A 20,272-nucleotide genomic window follows, 5' to 3' on the forward strand; every position below is an offset into this window, starting at 1 on the left:
TAGCCAATTTGTACAGTTTATTCATGCAAGTTGGATGTTCAGTTTTTTTCAGCTCAAATCAGAATTTACATAAAGTACGGCTCTATTGTGCCCAATGCATAAGGTTTCAGAGATTGACATAAACTAACAATAAGTCACATATCATGTTAAAATTCATATTCCAGAAGCTTACATGCTCATTCAATAAACACAATCCACAGAGTATAAAACAGGGAGCAATTTACAGATTCGATTCTAGTTTAGTTAGCCACTTTCGCACGCGATTATCCGAAGATATAGTTACAATTAGCCTATGATATCTACATGAAAGGTGAAGTAATTTTTGTGAAAATTTCAAATATGCAAATCTTTAATCACAGAAGTTAACACATTTTATCATACAAGGTTATTTACATGCAAGTGCTGTATAAAACTACTTTTACACTAATTCAAGCATATCTCTGGTTATACATAAGCAAACGACATGATATCCTAGTCTAAATTGAGTGTTTTTAAATTATATTTCCAGTGGTATAAGTTTCACATGCCAATATGTGGTCAATCAAATCCAGATTTCTGATCAATTAAGAAAACACAACGTTAATTTCAATTAAGCATAACTTGATCATCCGGAAACGAAATCAAGCGAATCCAAAGCCTAAACTCAATAGTTTTTCGCAAGGAATCTGAATATAACATAATAATTAACATTTGAAAAACTTAATTTTCTGATCATGCAAAAACAAATTCGTTTTTAAACCCTAACGCATCAAACAATCAATGTAACGATTACAATTAACACGTACGCGTATAGACTTGAGCAATTGACAACATAACTATGAAACTTTAATAAAAATCAGTTTTTTAATATTAGGTTTCATGTGATTATACCTTTGATCACAAAATTAATGATACACACGCGTAGAGGACGATGTGAATTACAACGTTTATGTAGAAGGTTTATTCGATTGAGCAAAAATTAATGGTGTTGTGTGAGGATTGTTGGTCGACGAACAGGGGGAGAAGAAGGAGAGTAATTGGCTAAAATTTTGTTTTTAGGGAATGTGCAGTAGATTAGGTTTACTAGTATTTTTATATCTAGGGCTTAATGACACTAGTAGCAACTAATAAGCCCAAAACAACAAAACTAAGGAGTGGGGTGGTGTGGTCGTCCGAACATGGCCCAATGGGGTACTCCCGGGCTCGTGTTGTCCAATTCCTTGTACTCGTGGTCCATTTCAAGTGTCGTTTAGTCGTACCGAAGACCCGAAACGCTAAACCGATCGTTAAACGCAACCAATCGTTTAATTTATTAAAAACCCAATAAATTAAATATTTTTGAAAAGTTAATAATTAATAATTTAATTATTAAAATAAACCCGAGTGTTTCGCTGTTCAAAAAGCAGTTATCAAAATCGTATCGTTTTTATCGTATTTCATTATCCGAAATATTTATTTGAATTAATATCAACCCATATTAATTACTGTAACCCTCCAAAGATCAAGTACGCATTTATTACATATAAACACATAAACGTCAAATAATCGTCATAAAATAACCTAACGGAAGGTTAACGGAAGTAACGAAAAAAGCAGGGTTGTTACATTACCCACCTGTTATTAAAAATTTCGTCCCGAAATTTTAGTGATCATCCTCTTAAGTAGTTTCCTCGAGAAACAGCTGCGGGTATTTTAGTCTCATCTGGTCTTCACGCTCCGACGTGAACTCTGGTCCTCTTCTCGCGTTACACCGAACTTTAACGATAGGAATTCTGCTTTGTTTCAACTGTTTGACCTCACAGCCCAAGATTTCGACAGGTTCCTCAATGAAATGAAGTTTTTCGTTGATACGCAGTTCCTCTAAAGGAATAATCAAATTCTCGTTGGCTAGGCACTTCTTTAGGTTGGATACATGAAAAACGTCGTGTATACCGCTGAGTGCTTGTGGCAGTTCCAATCTGTAAGCTACCGGTCCAACATATCTAGGACTCAGTTTACCTCGTTTCCCAAATCGTACAACACCCTTCCAAGGCGATACTTTTAGCATAACTTTGTCACCAACTTGGAATTCTATGTCCTTCCTTCTAACATCGACGTAACTCTTTTGACGACTCTGAGCTGTTCTCAATCGTTCCGGAATCTGTAGGACTTTCTCAGTTGTCTCCTGAATAATCTCAGGAGCTGTCAACTGACTATCTCCCAATTCGCTCCAACAAACGGGAGATCTACACTTCCTTCTGTATAATGCTTTAAAAGGTGCAGCCTTAATGCTCGCATGGTAGCTATTATTGTATGAGAACTCAGCTAGCAGTAAATGCTTATCCCATTCGTTACCGAAATCGATGACACATGCCCTCAACATGTCCTCAAAAGTCTGAATAGTTCGTTCGCTCTGGCCATCTGTCTGAGGGTGATATTCTGTACTCATATCTAAATGAGTCCACATTACTTTATATAATGACTGCCAAAATCTGAAAGTGAATCTGCTGTCGCGATCGGATATAATGGATATAGGCACTCCATGCCTAGAGACGACTTCCTTAATGTAGATCTGAGCCAACTTCTCCATTTTATCAGTTTCTCTTATCGATAGAAAGTGTGCAGACTTAGTGAGACGATCCATGATAACCCAAATAGTATCGTGACCTCCCGCCGTTCTCGGCAGTTTCGTGATGAAGTCCATGGTAATACCTTCCCACTTCCACTGGGGAATCTCTGGTTGAGTTAATAATCCCGATGGCTTCTGATACTCAGCCTTGACTTTAGCGCAAGTCAGGCACTTACCAACATAGGTAGCAATATCAGCTTTCAAATTTGGCCACCAATAGAATGCCTTCAAATCCTGGTACATTTTATCTGATCCCGGATGAATTGAGTACCTTGACTTGTGTGCCTCCTCCAACACTATTTCTCTCAATCCATCAAACTTTGGTACCCAGATTCGATTGGCAAAGTACCGTGTTCCATCCTCCTTGATGTCAAATTTCTTATCCATTCCTCTGAGAAATTCAACATCGACATTTTTCTTGTTTCGCTGCTTCTTGTTGTGCTTCACGGATCTGTGATGTGAGATTCGTACGGACGACTATGTTAAGAGCGTTAACCCTAAGAGGTCTCACTCATTGTTTTCTGCTTAAAGCATCAGCCACAACATTCGCCTTGCCCGGATGGTATTGAAGTTCGCAGTTATAATCATTAAGTAGTTCCATCCAACGTCGTTGTCGCATGTTGAGTTGTTTTCGATCGAATATGTGCTGTAAACTCTTATGGTCAGTGAAAAAAGTAAATTTGGTTCCATACAGGTAGTGCCTCCACATTTTAAGTGCAAAGACAACAGCTCCCAGTTCAAGGTCGTGCGTAGTGTAGTTCTGTTCAGGAATTTTTAACTGTCGAGATCCATAAGCAATAACTTTATTTCATTGCATAAGTACGCAACCCATTCCTTGACATGAGGCATCACAATAAACAAAAAAATCTTCACTTCCCTCGGTAGAGACAATATAGGTGCGGTTGTTAACTTCTCCTTTAACAACTGAAATGCGGTTTCTTGCGGTTCTGACCACTCATACTTCTTTCCCTTATGAGTAAACGCGGTTAATGGTCGGGCAATCTTAGAGAATCCCTCAATGAATCTCCGATAGTAACCAGCTAGACCCAAAAATTGCCGGATCTGAGTTGGCGTCTTTGGAGTTTCCTAGTTCTTAACCGACTTAATCTTTACTGGATCGACCTGTATTCCATTGGCCCCTACAACATGGCCAAGAAATTGTACCTCTGGTAACCAAAAGTCACACTTAGAGAACTTTGCATACAACTGCTCTTTTCTAAGCATGGTCAATATCGATCGTAGATGCTGTTCGTGCTCTTCCTTGTTCTTGGAGTACACCAATATATCATCAATAAATAAAATGACAAATTTATCTAGGTATGGCTTACACACACGGTTTATGAGATCCATGAACACTGCTGGTGCGTTCGTCAAACCAAACTGAAATGTCCCGTTCTTATTGATTAAAAACGTTCCATATTAATTGATTTCGTTGCGAGGTTTTGACCTCTATATGAGACGTTTTTCAAAGACTGCATTCATTTTTAAAACACCATAACCTTTATAAAGGTTTAAAAAGCTTTACGTAGATTATCAAATAATGATAATCTAAAATATCCTGTTTACACACGATCATTACATAATGGTTTACAATACAAATATGTTACATCGAAATCAGTTTCTTGAATGCAGTTTTTACACAATATCATACAAACATGGACTCCAAATCTTGTCCTTATTTTAGTATGCAACAGCGGAAGCTCTTAATATTCACCTGAGAATAAACATGCTTTAAACGTCAACAAAAATGTTGGTGAGTTATAGGTTTAACCTATATATATCAAATCGTAATAATAGACCACAAGATTTCATATTTCAATACACATCCCATACATAGAGATAAAAATCATTCATATGGTGAACACCTGGTAACCGACAATAACAAGATGCATTTTTAAGAATATCCCCATCATTCCGGGACACCCTTCGGATATGATATAAATTTCGAAGTACTAAAGCATCCGGTACTTTGGATGGGGTTTGTTAGGCCCAATAGATCTATCTTTAGGATTCGCGTCAATTAGGGTGTCTGTTCCCTAATTCTTAGATTACCAGACTTAATAAAAAGGGGCATATTCGATTTCGATAATTCAACCATAGAATGTAGTTTCACGTACTTGTGTCTATTTTGTAAATCATTTATAAAACCTGCATGTATTCTCATCCCAAAAATATTAGATTTTAAAAGTGGGACTATAACTCACTTTCACAGATTTTTACTTCGTCGGGAAGTAAGACTTGGCCACTGGTTGATTCACGAACCTATAACAATATATACATATATATCAAAGTATGTTTAAAATATATTTACAACACTTTTAATATATTTTGATGTTTTAAGTTTATTAAGTCAGCTGTCCTCGTTAGTAACCTACAACTAGTTGTCCACAGTTAGATGTACAGAAATAAATCGATAAATATTATCTTGAATCAATCCACGACCCAGTGTATACGTATCTCAGTATTGATCACAACTCAAACTATATATATTTTGGAATCAACCTCAACCCTGTATAGCTAACTCCAACATTCACATATAGAGTGTCTATGGTTGTTCCGAAATATATATAGATGTGTCGAAATGATAGGTCGAAAAATTGTATACGTGTCTATGGTATCTCAAGATTACATAATATACAATACAAGTTGATTAAGTTATGGTTGGAATAGATTTGTTACCAATTTTCACGTAGCTAAAATGAGAAAAATTATCCAATCTTGTTTTACCCATAACTTCTTCATTTTAAATCCGTTTTGAGTGAATCAAATTGCTATGGTTTCATATTGAACTCTATTTTATGAATCTAAACAGAAAAGTATAGGTTTATAGTCGGAAAAATAAGTTACAAGTCGTTTTTTGTAAAGGTAGTCATTTCAGTCGAAAGAACGACGTCTAGATGACCATTTTAGAAAACATACTTCCACTTTGAGTTTAACCATAATTTTTGGATATAGTTTCATGTTCATAATAAAAATCATTTTCTCAGAATAACAACTTTTAAATCAAAGTTTATCATAGTTTTTAATTAACTAACCCAAAACAGCCCGCGGTGTTACTATGACGGCGTAAATTCGGTTTTACGGTGTTTTTCGTGTTTCCAGGTTTTAAATCATTAAGTTAGCATATCATATAGATATAGAACATGTGTTTAGTTAATTTTAAAAGTCAAGTTAGAAGGATTAACTTTTGTTTGCGAACAAGTTTAGAATTAACTAAACTATGTTCTAGTGATTACGAGTTTAAACCTTCGAATAAGATAGTTTTATATATATGAATCGAATGATGTTATGAACATCATTACTACCTCAAGTTTAGTAGGTAAACCTACTGGAAGTGACAAGAAATGATCTAGCTTGAAAGGATCTTGGATGGCTTGAAAGTTCTTGAAGTAGGATCATGACACAAAAACAAGTTCAAGTAAGTTTTTTACTCGAATTAAGATAGTTTATAGTTATAGAAATTGAATCAAAGTTTGAATATGAATATTACCTTGAATAAGAAAGATAACCTACTGTATATAACAAAGGTTTCTTGATCTTAGATGATTACTTGGAATGGATTAGAAAGCTTGGAAGTAAATTAGTAAACTTGAAGGGATTTTTAGAGTGTTCTTGAAGTGTTCTTCCTATGATGATTATAGCTTGATTCTTGAAGTGATTTTTGATGAAGATGATGATTAACTACTGGAAAAATACGTTCATAATAGTGTGGGTGTGTTGAGAGAGAATTAGAAAGAGAATTGGAAGTGAAATGGAGTGAATGATGAGTGGTAATTGGTGAGTGTTGAGTGGGGTTAAAAGGAGTTCTAGTTAGTTGACTAGCTCATGGTAGAAGTTAAAATTGATTAGTCATACATGACATAATCAAGAGTGGAATCCCATGCTAGTTCCTATTGGTATATACCCATAGTAAGTACGTTTTGAAGCTGTGTATAATACGGGTAAAAATACGACTAGAATTCTTGATGAAAGAAAAGAATGGGAAAGTAACTGTAACCATTTTTGTTAAGTATGAGTGTTTTGATATATGTCTTAAAGTCTTCCAAAAGTATTTTAATACATCTAAATACACTACATGTATATACATTTTAACTGAGTCGTTAAGTCATCGTTAGTCGTTACATGTAAGTGTTGTTTTGAAACCTTTAAGTTAACGATCTCAATTAATGTTGTTAACCCATTGTTTATTATATCTAATGAGATGTTAAATTATTATATTATCATGATATTATGATATATTAATATATCTTAATATGATATATATACATTTAAATGTCGTTACAACGATAATCGTTACATATATGTCTCGTTTCGAAATCCTTAAGTTAGTAGTCTTGTTTATATGTATATAACTCATTGTTAATATATTTATGGAGATACTTACTTATTATAATCTCATGTTAACCATATGTATATCCATATATATATCGTCATGTCGTTTTTACAAGTTTTAACGTTCGTGAATCGCCGGTCAACTTGGGTGGTCAATTGTCTATATGAAACATATTTCAATTAATCAAGTCTTAACAATTTTGATTGCTTAACATGTTGGAAACATTTAATCATGTAAATATCAATCTCAATTAATATATATAAACATGGAAAAGTTCGGGTCACTACACAAACGGCATTACTGTAAACTCATAATGTCCATAACGTGTTCTAAACGCTGTCTTCGGGACATCAGCTTCCTTGACTCTCAATTGGTGATACCCGAATCTCAAATCAATCTTCGAATAACAACTAGATCCCTGTAGCTGATCAAATAAGTCATCAATCCTCGGTAGCGGATATCGATTCTTGATTGTCAACTTGTTCAATTCTCTATAGTCGATACACAATCTCATCGACCCATCCTTCCTCTTAACAAACAAGACTGGAGCTCCAACTCGGAAATTCATGGCTTTGTGACCCACCTTCTAGTACCTGTCACAAATTAGGGCATTACAACTCTGATGATCTTCACCACGGGAAGCTCTTGTAGTTTTAAAGGTTTAAGTCCGTATATTGTACGCGTAACGGGTGCAACTGCTGGCACCAAATCAATCCGAAATTCGACTTCACGGTGGGGTGGACGTGTAACCTCAGGGCAATCTCTAATAGTTGGGAAATATTTGGGTCTCTTAAATGTCGGCTCATCTGTACTCACATGTGCCATAATTGCGAGACATTCTCATCTCATGTACTTCTGGACCTTCGAGTAATTAGTGTAACATGACGGTGTACTGATCTCTTCTCCGTATACTATTATCGTCGGTGAAAGAAATTCAAATAGTCTTCTGGTCGTAGCTACCTCGGTTGTATCGTCAGATAACCAGTTTGTTTCAACCACTAAGTTAAAACTTCCCAGTTTAATAGTTTTATAGAGTACACGTTGTCTAAGGAAGGTACAGGGTTATAAACGTTGTAACCAAATTCTCTAGCGTTAAAGCTTCTCTCAGCACCGGTGTTGATAGCATAAATAAACATTATGGTTGATGAGCGAGAACGTGATGAATTTCATGGAAAATGAAAATGAACAAGGTGTAATGGCAACTCAAATAAAATCTGATATTTAATCGAAAAGGGTTGGTGCAAACTTCCAGATGTATGTGCCTCGCGGAAAATAGATGAAGTGTAGTTCGCGTCGATGTGTTCAAAGTTGGTTGGTAATGTTTGTGGGTATAATGAAAATGATTTCTGCTTAAGAAAAGTACGTTGGAAAAGAATGAGAATGGATACGATAAAATGAGTGATGACGTTAGCGATAAGTAGCGATGGGTTGTGATAAGCAGTGATGATAGTAGTGACGTATAAGTTGTTAGATCACATGCTCGCATCATAAGTATATATACACATGTATACCAATGGTACCCAACAAGGCATAATAGTTATCAGTCGGTAGACTCGTGTGGGGAAACAAAATCATGAACGGCGGGTGGCTGAATGATTGGTAAGTTGGAAGTCGGGTAGACAATATCTACTACGTATTGTGCGGGCAGTTATCAGGAATTCCTCCTCTAAAGACGTATCAGAAATGAGTTGTGATGCACATTAGCGAGTAGTAAAATGCGGAGGTGTTGGTAGTGTCGAGTATTACTTAGTAGTGGTAAGCAGTAATGAGTAGTATTGAGTAGTAGCAAGTAGTAAGGGGTAGTAAGTAGTATTTAGTAATGACAAGCAGTGAGAAGTAGTGTTCGGTCGTGACTAGCAGCGAGAGGTGGTGTTGAGTAGTAGTTAACAGCAATAAACAGTACTGAATAGTGGTATGAAATGACAAGTGTGTTCAAGTAGTGTCCTTGTAGTGACAAGTAGTGATCGGTGGTGGCAGGCAGTGTCGATCAGTGATGAGTTGTGTCAAGATTTCAAGTTATAATACAATTAATTTGCACAGTGTAAGTTTCTACTCACATTTAAGATTACACGGTTTGTTTTCTAAAAGTTGTTTACCCAAGTAACCTACTTGACTCGGCCCCAATTCCTTATTTTGCGATGTCAGAACTTCTATATGAGTTACCGTAATGTAATCCCGGTCATTACATTACGCTATCTCACATTTCCATTCGACATCATTCCATAAGTTCAAGATGGCGTAGTCAACTTAATTTAGTTAAATCTGGTTTCGTGTGTACATATGTGTTTCTTGATATAGTATATTTAGTCCAAGTCCATGTTGTATGGTATAAGGCGTATATGTATGTGGTGTAATGTGTAGCCCTACATGTAGCATTGTGAAGCAAATAGTGCAGGTATGGTGTATAAAAGTCGTCCAAGACACATGGCTATAGACTAGACTTCACTAATGCGCCTTACGGTTAGACACACTAATGTATCCTGGTTCCCTATAGCCACGGCTCTGATACCATCTTTAACACCCTGTTAAAAATCCTTTTAACGGAATGTTAACTCTGGTCCCAGTGCTTGGCTTGACTTCTACGTAACAGCAATATTCTACAACGAAAGCAGTTAATACCTGAGAATAAAACACACAAAACGGATCAACAATAATGTTGAGTGAATCTACAGGTTTAAAGTTATGTAACAGTATATGAAAAACAGTTATCAGAAAAATAGTTTAAATTTCCTTGACCACAAGATTTTAAAGTTTGCATAATCTGATCACCTGAATACTAGCAATGACCCGAGTATTGAAGCCACTATACCTGCCTTTACCTCCTAAAATGTTATACACTTTTTCGAGCGTATCTAATGTTCAAAATAAATTCACCACAGTTATTAAAGCGGGTGAGGTTGTCAACCTAACAGAACCGTCCATCTAAATTGTGCTTACACCGATGGTATTAAAAGTATTCAAGCTAGAGGCTTTTTGAACAAACTCACTACACATATATAGTACTCGTGTCAATACAAAAGCATTTGATAAAGTAAGTATAACAGCGTGTATTCTCATCCCTGAAAATATGTAAAAAGCGGGACTGTAGACTCACCTTTGAATAAGCTTGGATGACAGACAAAACTTGTACGGTTTACAGCTGAATAATGCAACCTAAGTATACGTATTTAGGTTGGTCAATATATGTATCTTAAATAAGGGTGGTTTCATAGTATAAGTTGTCTTATTGCTCGAATCGACGCGTTTCAAAGTAAAAGTCAACATATAGTCAAGTAATTCATGCAAGTCAAACAAAGTCAACCGAAGTCAAACCGAAAGTCAAACTTGGTCAAAGTAGTCAACTAAAGTCAACATCATGAGGTTCATGTCAAATGTTGGTCAACATGTCAAACATAAGTCAAACAATATGTTTCAGGTCATGAATGATCATTTTCACAATTTCCGTTTATCGTTGTGCCCAAAGTTCATGAACACGTAGCATACTTAGCACAATATCTCATAGTACAAAATTCACGTAAACATGGAAAACTTCAGATCATAAATATACTTAAAATTGATTCCAAAATGTCCGGCCGGGGACTCATACGATAATTAAAATTCAGGAATAAGAATGGGTACATTGGGGGTTTGCCCAGTCAGTTTCTGACCGCGCACTGATTTCGTTTTGGCTATAACCGGAGTTAGGAACATGCAATTGATACAAAACCAGTGGCCATAGTTTAAGGACAATTCAAAGTAACACATATAAAAAATCTAGCAAATTTTGTTTTGCCAATTTGTACAGTTTATTCATGCAAGTTGGATGTTCAGTTTTTTTCAGCTCAAATCAGAATTTACATAAAGTACGGCTCTATTGTGCCCAATGCATAAGGTTTCAGAGATTGACATAAACTAACAATAAGTCACATATCATGTTAAAATTCATATTCCAGAATCTTACATGCTCATTAAATAAACACAATCCACAGAGTATAAAACAGAGAGCAATTTACAGATTCGATTCTAGTTTAGTTAGCCACTTTCGCACGCGATTATCCGAAGATATAGATACAATTAGCCTATGATATCTACATGAAAGGTGAATTAATTTTTGTGAAAATTTCAAATATGCAAATCTTTAATCACAGAAGTTAACACATTTTATCATACAAGGTTATTTTCATGCAAGTGCTGTATAAAACTACTTTTACACTAATTCAAGCATATCTTGGGTTATACATAAGCAAACGATATGATATCCTAGTCTAAATTGAGTGTTTTTAAATTATATTTCCAGTGGTATAAGTTTCACATGCCAATTCGTGGTCAATCAAATCCAGATTTCTGATCAATTACGAAAACACAACGTTAATTTCAATTAAGCATAACTTGATCATCCGGAAACGAAATCAAGCGAATCCAAAGCCTAAACTCAATAGTTTTTCGCAAGGAATCTGAATATAACATAATAATTAACATTTGAAAAACTTAATTTTTCTGAGCATGCAAAAACAAATTCGTTTTTAAACCCTAACGCATCAAACAATCAATATAACGATTACAATTAACACGTACGCGTATAGACTTGAGCAATTGACAACATAACTATGAAACTTTAATAAAAATCAGATTTTTAATATTAGGGTTCATGTGATTATACCTTTGATCACAAAATTAATGATACACACACGTAGAGGACGATGGGAATTACAACGTTTATGTAGAAGGTTTATTCGATTGAGCAAAAATTAATGGTGTTGTGTGAGGATTGTTGGTCGATGAACAGGGGGAGAAGAAGGAGAGTAATCGGCTGAAATTTTGTTTTTAGGGAATGTGAAGTTGATTAGGTTTACTAGTATTTTTATATCTAGGGCTTAATGACACTAGTAGCAACTAATAAGCCCAAAACAACAAAACTAAGGGGTGAGGTGGTGTGGTCGGCCGAACATGGCCCAATGGGGTACTCCCGGGCTCGTGTTGTCCAATTCCTTGTACTCGTGGTCCGTTTCAAGTGTCGTTTAGTCGTACCGAAGGCCCAGAACGCTAAACCGATCGTTAAACGCAACCAATCGTTTAATTTATTAAAAACCCAATAAATTAAATATTTTTGAAAAGTTAATAATTAATAATTTAATTATTAAAATAAACTCGAGCGTTTCGTTGTTCAAAAAGCAGTTATCAAAATCGTATCGTTTTTATCGTATTTTATTATCCGAAATATTTATTTGAATTAATATCAGCCCATATTAATTATTGTAACCCTCCAAAGATCAAGTACGCATTTATTACATATAAACACATAAACGTCAAATAATCGTCGTTAAATAACCTAACGGAAGGTTAACGGAAGTAACGGAAAAAGCAGGGTTGTTACAATGACATAGTACCTAACCATTACCACACTTGAACTCAGTTGCATATAATCACCATGCTCTTTGATGTACTCAACAGTAGCTATGTGTGGTCAAGATCTTATTCATATATAAGAGACCATCATCCACACAAATTACACACCCTTACAATTATAAATTATTCGAAAATTTCTCAATGGCAACTCGTAACTTGATTAATAATAAGTCATAACTTACGGGGTTTCATTCTTAACATTGTATCAGAATCTATTCTACATACATACGACATCCACTGTTTTTTCTTTAGCAACGAAATTCTTCTTTCTTTTATAGATTTGATAATATTCATACACCACTTGTAATATCCTCTAAAACTAAAACAATTTAAAACTCATAATTAGTATTTAATCATTCTTACAAATTATAATAACCCAAGTTAAAATACATAAAATATATAAGATTGAAACATAAGAAAAAGGTAGTGGTATACTAGTTGGTTAGTAAATTAATTAGCAAAATATCCTAACTTCTAATGTTAAGAACGTAAACTGTGAACTATACAAACTTGTTTTGGTATCATGTTAGAAGTAAATTAATTATGATTAACAAATATTAGTCAATTTCCTTACACTAAAATTTAATATAAAAAAAAGGAAGATTAATTCTACTGATGAAATTGTTGGAATTTGCTTGGGCTAATATTTATTAAAAGGGATGGGAATAGTCTCATGGAGTTATATGCCTCTCATAAGTATCATTCATAAGCATCATTCGTTGGCACTCCCTTTTCTAAATCTTCACCAACTTGATACTCACACTACTCACAATAATCCATCCATCACCTATCATTATATTTAAAAGAAGGAAATAGAGACAATAGATATATCAAAGAAGAATACAAAATATTGCGGGTCTAGTCTTAATCTTAATACGCACACAATTTAAAGGTAACTACTAACCATAATCTTTATTTTTGATGTACAAATTGTATATTAGATTTCTTATTTAACTTAGTGGTTTTGATCTACTACATATAACATGGACTTTGATAAAGATGAGATGTTAAGATTTTGGGTACAAAACATCTTGTGTGAAAAAGACATCTTAAAATAAAATTGTAGTCATATGTTTTGTAATGGAGTATTTAAAATATCTTTTTAACTAGTACATAAAATCTATAAGATGACTGAATTTAAATTCACAAATTTTGTGCTACTGATTCTGTTTTCTTAAATATTAAAATTAGTATTCATAAAAATTATGACTAATGAGAATGAGATTTAGAGATGAAAATGACAGTGAGTTAGATAGATGGAACTCATAATTACGTGTGTATTTGATCGATTACAAACATAACATATATCATGTGACCATTAATTATGTTAACCAAGAAATCTTTATAAAACGTAATTTACTAAACAACAAATTTAAATATGGAATGATAATATAAACTTAGGTGAATATATATTTGTGTAATATGGAAAAGAAATACAGATTGATGTTTGGAGTCCATATTTTGATTACCATATAATCTTAAAATATGTAAGTTATGATAATTTGGAAAATGATTGTCATAAAAATATATGGTAATGTAAAATACATGAAACTATTTAGATAACAACAAACTCATAAGAACCATATGATAACACTTTTTGAATAAAGGATATTACTTACTCCCTACTTAAATGTATTTTGTGCTTATACGTGTGCATTCGTTAGATTTGGCTCGGTGATCGCATTCTTTCGTGGTGTTTTGTTGTTTTTGGAACTTAGTCATTCAACATAAGGTACGGATATTCTAGGTGGTTCTAGGATCGCTTCGGTAAATCTTTCCTCTCAAAACTTTGTTTCGAATTGTGTATATAAATCTTGTTGTATGACATGCTCATTTGAAAGGTTATTTTGTTTATTTAGTTTTTGAAGTGTATATGTTATAATGTCCCCTATTTTTGATGTACTAATGATATTGCTAATCACTTGTGTAAATTTGGGGAAATATAACATTTAGTATTGGGAAATTGTGTCAAAACCGTGTCTCGAAAACCCACCAAAAATGGCCCCGAAAACTGTCCCGAACAGCTGCTATTTCAGCCGCAAAAACAGCCCGTATGTGTCCCGAAAACAGCCCCGAAAAGGTTGGAAACGTCCCGGTAAAGAACGTTTGTGTGTGACGAGTGGTACGGTGATTCGTATCGAGTGTCCCTCATTCCACGTGGCTTTACATGTCCCGTTTAGTCCCGTTTAAGTTGTTAATATGTAAAGGGCTAAAGTATTATGTAACATGACTCGTGACAAAAGTTAGACCGAATGGTTGGGTTGACACGTGATTTTAAAATAATACGACATGCAATGTTATATACATTTTAAGTGTTTGGTCAAGCGTAAAATATTTAAATCAACTTGTTAATTCTTTTTAAAACATATTCTAAAGTCCGTTAGTCACTTTAAAAATATTTGAACATTTATAATTAATAAGTCGGTTAAAACGGTTTCTTAAAATATGCCTAAGAGTAATCTATCCATGGAGGTCCCGTGGGCACATTATTGTGACAACGATAATGTGGCATCGACCGTAGCGGTGTATTTGTTTATATCTACGGCGTCTCCCTGTGATTACCCGGTAGTTGGTACGAGCTCTTTATTATTATATTTTGATAGGAGGCGTATGGATCAATCCTAGGATTTTGTTTTGACGGTGTACGTTCATCGTAGTGTCATACGAAACGTCACTGATATGGATGATTAGTGGAGTAGCTACCCTATGGTTTCATTTTGATACTTTGTTACATATTTGTTTTGACTCTTAGTGCATTATTTTATGAAATTTGCAGCATGATATATGGTATTGTGGATCTATACATATTCGCACTTTGTTTTGCAACTAAGTTATTTTGAAAATAAGTTTGTTTTGAAATTAAATTTGCATGTCATACTATACTCCGTTATTCGTTATATCCGTTCACTGGGCTTTGGCTCAGTCGTATTCTTTGTTTTCCTTCTTATACGACAGGTAATCAAGGGGGCGTTGGGAACGAGGGAAGAGTGTAGAGTGGAGTGAACTTAGCACCTTGCTTTAGAGATTTCCTTCAAGATTTATTAGCTTATTTTGGTTTAGTAGTACTTTTGAATAAGTTTGTCAACTTTGGTTTGGACTATGGTTTGAATTCGAATAAGAATAACGCTCATTTATCTTTTAAGTTACCTTTATTTATAATTATTGGCATTCGTAAGAATTAGGGTCTTTACACCACTCACATCCTAGTACTCTAATAAATTTTTTAATTTATATTTAAAAAAAAGTCAAATAACTTAGTTATATTTTTTGTTCTACTTACTGTCCATCTTTTATTTCTGTTTTTTTCTCCCAACTCAAAAGAAAAATAGAAAAATAATTTCCATATCAATTCATATTTCTCATTTACATATCGATTAATAATATTCCTTCTCATAATAATACTCTCTTTCTTGCATCATACTCTATATCAAAAAAATAAAAGAAAAACAAGAAAGATAATCAAGCCAAGAAGTCAAGACTACAAGTTTCAGCATTAAGACTTTGTTGTATTTTAGTTTTACTATGTTCATAGTGTTTATATCATTATTATATAATGTATTTATGTATTTACGTTTGAGTTTGAGCGTTTGTATTTTACTCTCGCTCCAATTGCGGGGGAGTATTAGAATATGTGAATATAATAGGATTGGTCGAGCACACGATTGTATAATGGACCCGGTCCATTAGAATTAATTAGGATTTAAGATTCATTGTACTATATAAATACTTGATTAGTAATAAGTCATAACCTATGAGATTTCGTTCTTAACAGTATAAAAGGTAATCCAAAGTGGCTAGCATTTTAAAAAAACTGTCCGTTTCGAGTATAGTTAGTTGTGTTGTGTTCGTAAAATTATTTCGAGCTTAATGGTGATGGTTGTAAAAAATAACTCACGGCGAATGTAAAGTATATATCTATAAAAGATAAGCAAAAATTGTTAACATTTTAAAAAAGCTCTATTTTGAGTGTAGTTAGTTACGTAGTGTTCGTAAAATTATTTCGAGTTTAATGGTGAAGGAGGTGGAAAATAACTCTCGACAAGTAGAAAGATAAGGCCCGACAAAGATTTTGGTGAATTAAGGGTTCTTTTAATTAAATAATGATTTTTCATTTTAGGTCCTTCATGAAGTTGAAAAACATATTCTAAAGGACATACATATGTCATTCTAAAGAACATTGTATATAACTAACCATAACCATAACCATAACCATACATACATATGTCATTCTACGACAAGACATATCATTATATATGACATAGTACTTAACAATTACCACACTTTAACTCACTTGCATATAATCACCATGATTTTTGATGTACTTAATATTAGTTATGTGTGATCAAGATTTTATTCATATATAAGAGATCATCACCCACACAAATTACACACCCTTACAATTCTAAAAAATTTGAAATTTTTTTCAATGGCAACCCGTAACTTGATTAATAATAAGTCATAACTTACGGGGTTTCATTCATAACATGGTATCAGAGCCTATTCTACATACATAGGACATCCACTATTTTTTCTTAAGCAACGAAATTCTTCTTTCTTTTTATGGATTTAATTATATTATATTCATACAACCACTCGCATCCTAGTGCTCTAATACATTTTCTGTTTTATATTAAAAAAAGTCAAATCACTTAGTTATATTCTTGTTTTAATTACCGTTCATATTTTGCTTCTATTCTATTTTTTCTACTCAACTCAAATAAATAAATAAATAAATAATACATACCGATTTATCATATTCTTTTCATAATAATATTCTCTTTCTTGCTTCATATTCTATTCTAAAAAATTAAAAAATTAAAAAATAATCAAGTCAAGAAATCAAGACTACAAGTTTCAACATTAACACTTTCGTTATATTCTAGTTTTACTATGTTCAAAGTGTTTATATCATGCATCTATGTATTTACGTTTAAGTTTGAGCGTTTATATTTTACTCGTGCTCCAACTGCGGGGGAGTATTAGAATATGTGAATATATTAGGATTGGTCTAGCACGATTGTATAATGGGCTCGGTCCATTAGAATTAGTTAGGTTGTAGGATTCATTGTACTTTATAGATACTTGATTATTAATACTCCATCCGTCTCATTCCAATAGTCCCCAAACAAAAAAACACAGTTTAATAAAGTTCAATCATTTCTTTCTTTCTCTTTGATCAAATGACATATTTACCCTCCTTTACCTTTTTAACATTAAAAGTTAACTAGAAAAGTTGAAATGATAAAAACAAATGTAAAGAGTAAAGGTACACCAACTTTAGAAGCAAATATTTTTATTTATTTCCCACCAATATTTTGCTGTAGATCTTTTGGAGGGAAATTTCACAGTAAATTTTTGATTGACATATCAAAAGTCAACTAAAAAAGTTAAAAGAAAGTTAAAAGAGAGTTTTACATGTACAGAGTTTGGAGGCATGTTACTTCCCACCAATTTTTGAAGGCAAACGTACATAGAGTTTTACATGTGCATCAATTTGACAAGTCTCCAAAGTATTTCAACAAAAAAAGAAAAGGGCCAAAGTTAAAATAGAGTTGTTTATTTTTATTCTTACTAGATCTTATCTCAGTAACAAATTTCAACATAAAGAAAAACATCACAAATTCTCAACGTGAAGCTATATTTCAATGTTTATTGCAACAATCTTCATGTGGAGAATTGAAAAGGGGAGCATTAAGTGAAGTAGCAACACAATTTTGTGTATCTAAAAAAATCGTAAGTCGCGTTTGGCATAAAGCTAAAGTCCAACTCGAGCAAGGATTAAGGGTTGATTTATCTTCAAATATGTTTGGAGTGGTTAGAAAAAAAGAATACAAATTGATTTGAATCAAGTTTTGCAAATTCCACTACGTCGCCGCACCAATATATGATCACTTTCAAGCTCTCTTAATCTTTCAAGAGCAACAATTCATAGAAGAATTAAAGAAGGTGAATTAGTACCCCACACAAATGCAATCAAACCGGCTCTTACAAACGTGAATAAAATAGCAAGGTTAAAGTTTTTTTTATCTATGGTGACTCGATCCTTGTCAAGTCCAAGTCCCGTATTTCACGATATGTTTAATTTTGTACATATTGATGAAAAATGGTTTTACATGTCAAGATCATCAAAACGCTATTACATTGTTCCCGGTGAGAATGAGCCTTCAAGAACTTGTAAAAGAAAAAAGTTTATCACTAAAGTAATGTTTCTTGCCGCCGTTGCACGACCAAGACATGATGCATCGGGTAATGAAGTTTTCTCGGGAAAGATTGGCATATTTCCACTTACCACTTTAGAACCCGCTATACGTACAAGCAAGAACCGAGTTGCGGGGACAATGGAAATAAAGCCTATAATATCGGTGGCTAAAGAAGTTACACCTGCATGGTTAATAGCGAAGGTTCTACAGGCGATTAGAGCTAAATGGTCACAAGGTCATTCAGGTCCAATATTCATTCAACAAGATAATGCAAGGCCTCATATTAATGTTAATGATAGAGAGTTTCTTGAAGCATCATCTCGAGAGGGATTTGATATAAAACTTTGTTTTCAACCACCAAATAGTCCCGATTTAAATGTGTTGGACCTTGGATTTTTTCCAGCGATTCAATCACTTCAAGAGCAAGAGCCTTTGGGTTCAATTGATGAATTGGTTTCGGCGATGCAAAATTCTTTTGATAGAATGCAATCACGTGAGTTAAATAACGTTTTCTTAGCTCTTCAAACATGTATGAAGGAAATAATGAAGGTTCAAGGTGGCAACAATTACCAAATACCGCATATTGGTAAGAGTAGATTATAAAGGCAAGGTAACTTGCCATTGCAAATTGGGTGTGATCAAAGCCTCATAGATGAGGTTGTTTTGAGTTTGGTTCCATTTTTAACAAAATAATTGGTAATCCAAAATGGCCAGCGTTCTAAAAAGCGTCCGTTTCGAGGATATTTAGTTGCGTTGTGTTCGTAAAATTAGTTTAATGTGATGGTGGTGAAAAATAACTCGCAGCGAATATGAAGTATATATGTATAAAAGTTAAGAAAAAATGGTTAGCATTTTAAAAAAAGCATCTATTTCAAATGTAGTTAGTTACGCTGTGTTCGTAAAATTATTTCGAGTTTAATTGTGAAGGCTGTGAAAAATAACTCTCTGCGAATAGAAAGATAAGGCCCGACAAAGATTTAGGTGAGTTAAGTGGGTTTTAATTAAATAATGAATTTACATTTTAGGACCTTAATGAAGTTGAAGAACATATTCTAAAGGACATACATATGTCATTCTAAAAGACATAGTATATGACTATCCATGACCATAATCATAACCTTGACCATACATACATATGTCATTCTACGACAAGACATATCATTCTACAAGACATAGTACCTAACCATTACCACAATTTCACTCATTTACATATAATCACCATACTTTTTGATGTACTCAACTTTAGTTAAGTGTGGTCAAGATCTTATTCATATATAAGAGACCATTACTAAACAAATTACACACCCTTACAATTAAAAAAAATTGAAAATTTCTCAATGGCAACCTGTAACTTGATTAATAGTAAGTCATAACCTACAGAGTTCCATTCTGAACATGGTATCATATCCGTATTCTACATACATACGACATTCGCTATTTTTTTCTTTAGCAACGAAATTCTTTGTTCATTTTATGAATTTAATAATATTCATAGAACCACTCGCATCCTAGTACTCTCATAATTTTTTTGTTTTATAATGAAAAAAAAAGTCAAATCACATAGTTATATTTTTGTTCTACTTACCATCCATATTTTGCTTCTAAACTATTTATTCTCTCAACTCAAAAAAATAAAAAAATAAAAAAATTCCCATATCAATTCAAATTTCTTATTTACATATCGATTTATCATATTCTTCCCATAATAATACTCCTTTTCTTACTTCATACTCTATTCTAAAAAAAAAAAAAAAAAAAAATAATAAA

At 33.5% G+C, this 20,272-nt stretch overlaps 1 protein-coding gene across 1 annotated transcript; it reads left to right on the top strand.

Moving 5' to 3' along the window:
• The first annotated feature begins 18,418 nt into the window (after window positions 1–18,418).
• Window positions 18,419–19,108, top strand: LOC139902252 (uncharacterized). Its single transcript, XM_071884896.1, has one exon. It carries the CDS (start codon window positions 18,419–18,421, stop codon window positions 19,106–19,108), a length of 690 nt encoding a protein of 229 aa, XP_071740997.1.
• The last annotated feature ends 1,164 nt before the right edge of the window (window positions 19,109–20,272 follow it).

Source organism: Rutidosis leptorrhynchoides, chromosome 3 (assembly GCF_046630445.1).
Source record: "Rutidosis leptorrhynchoides isolate AG116_Rl617_1_P2 chromosome 3, CSIRO_AGI_Rlap_v1, whole genome shotgun sequence".
Lineage (NCBI taxonomy): Eukaryota > Viridiplantae > Streptophyta > Magnoliopsida > Asterales > Asteraceae > Rutidosis > Rutidosis leptorrhynchoides.

Coding starts and splice junctions, on each gene's coding strand:
- LOC139902252 (XM_071884896.1), top strand. CDS start 18,419: ATGTCAAGATCATCAAAACGCTATTACATTGTTCCCGGTGAGAATGAG.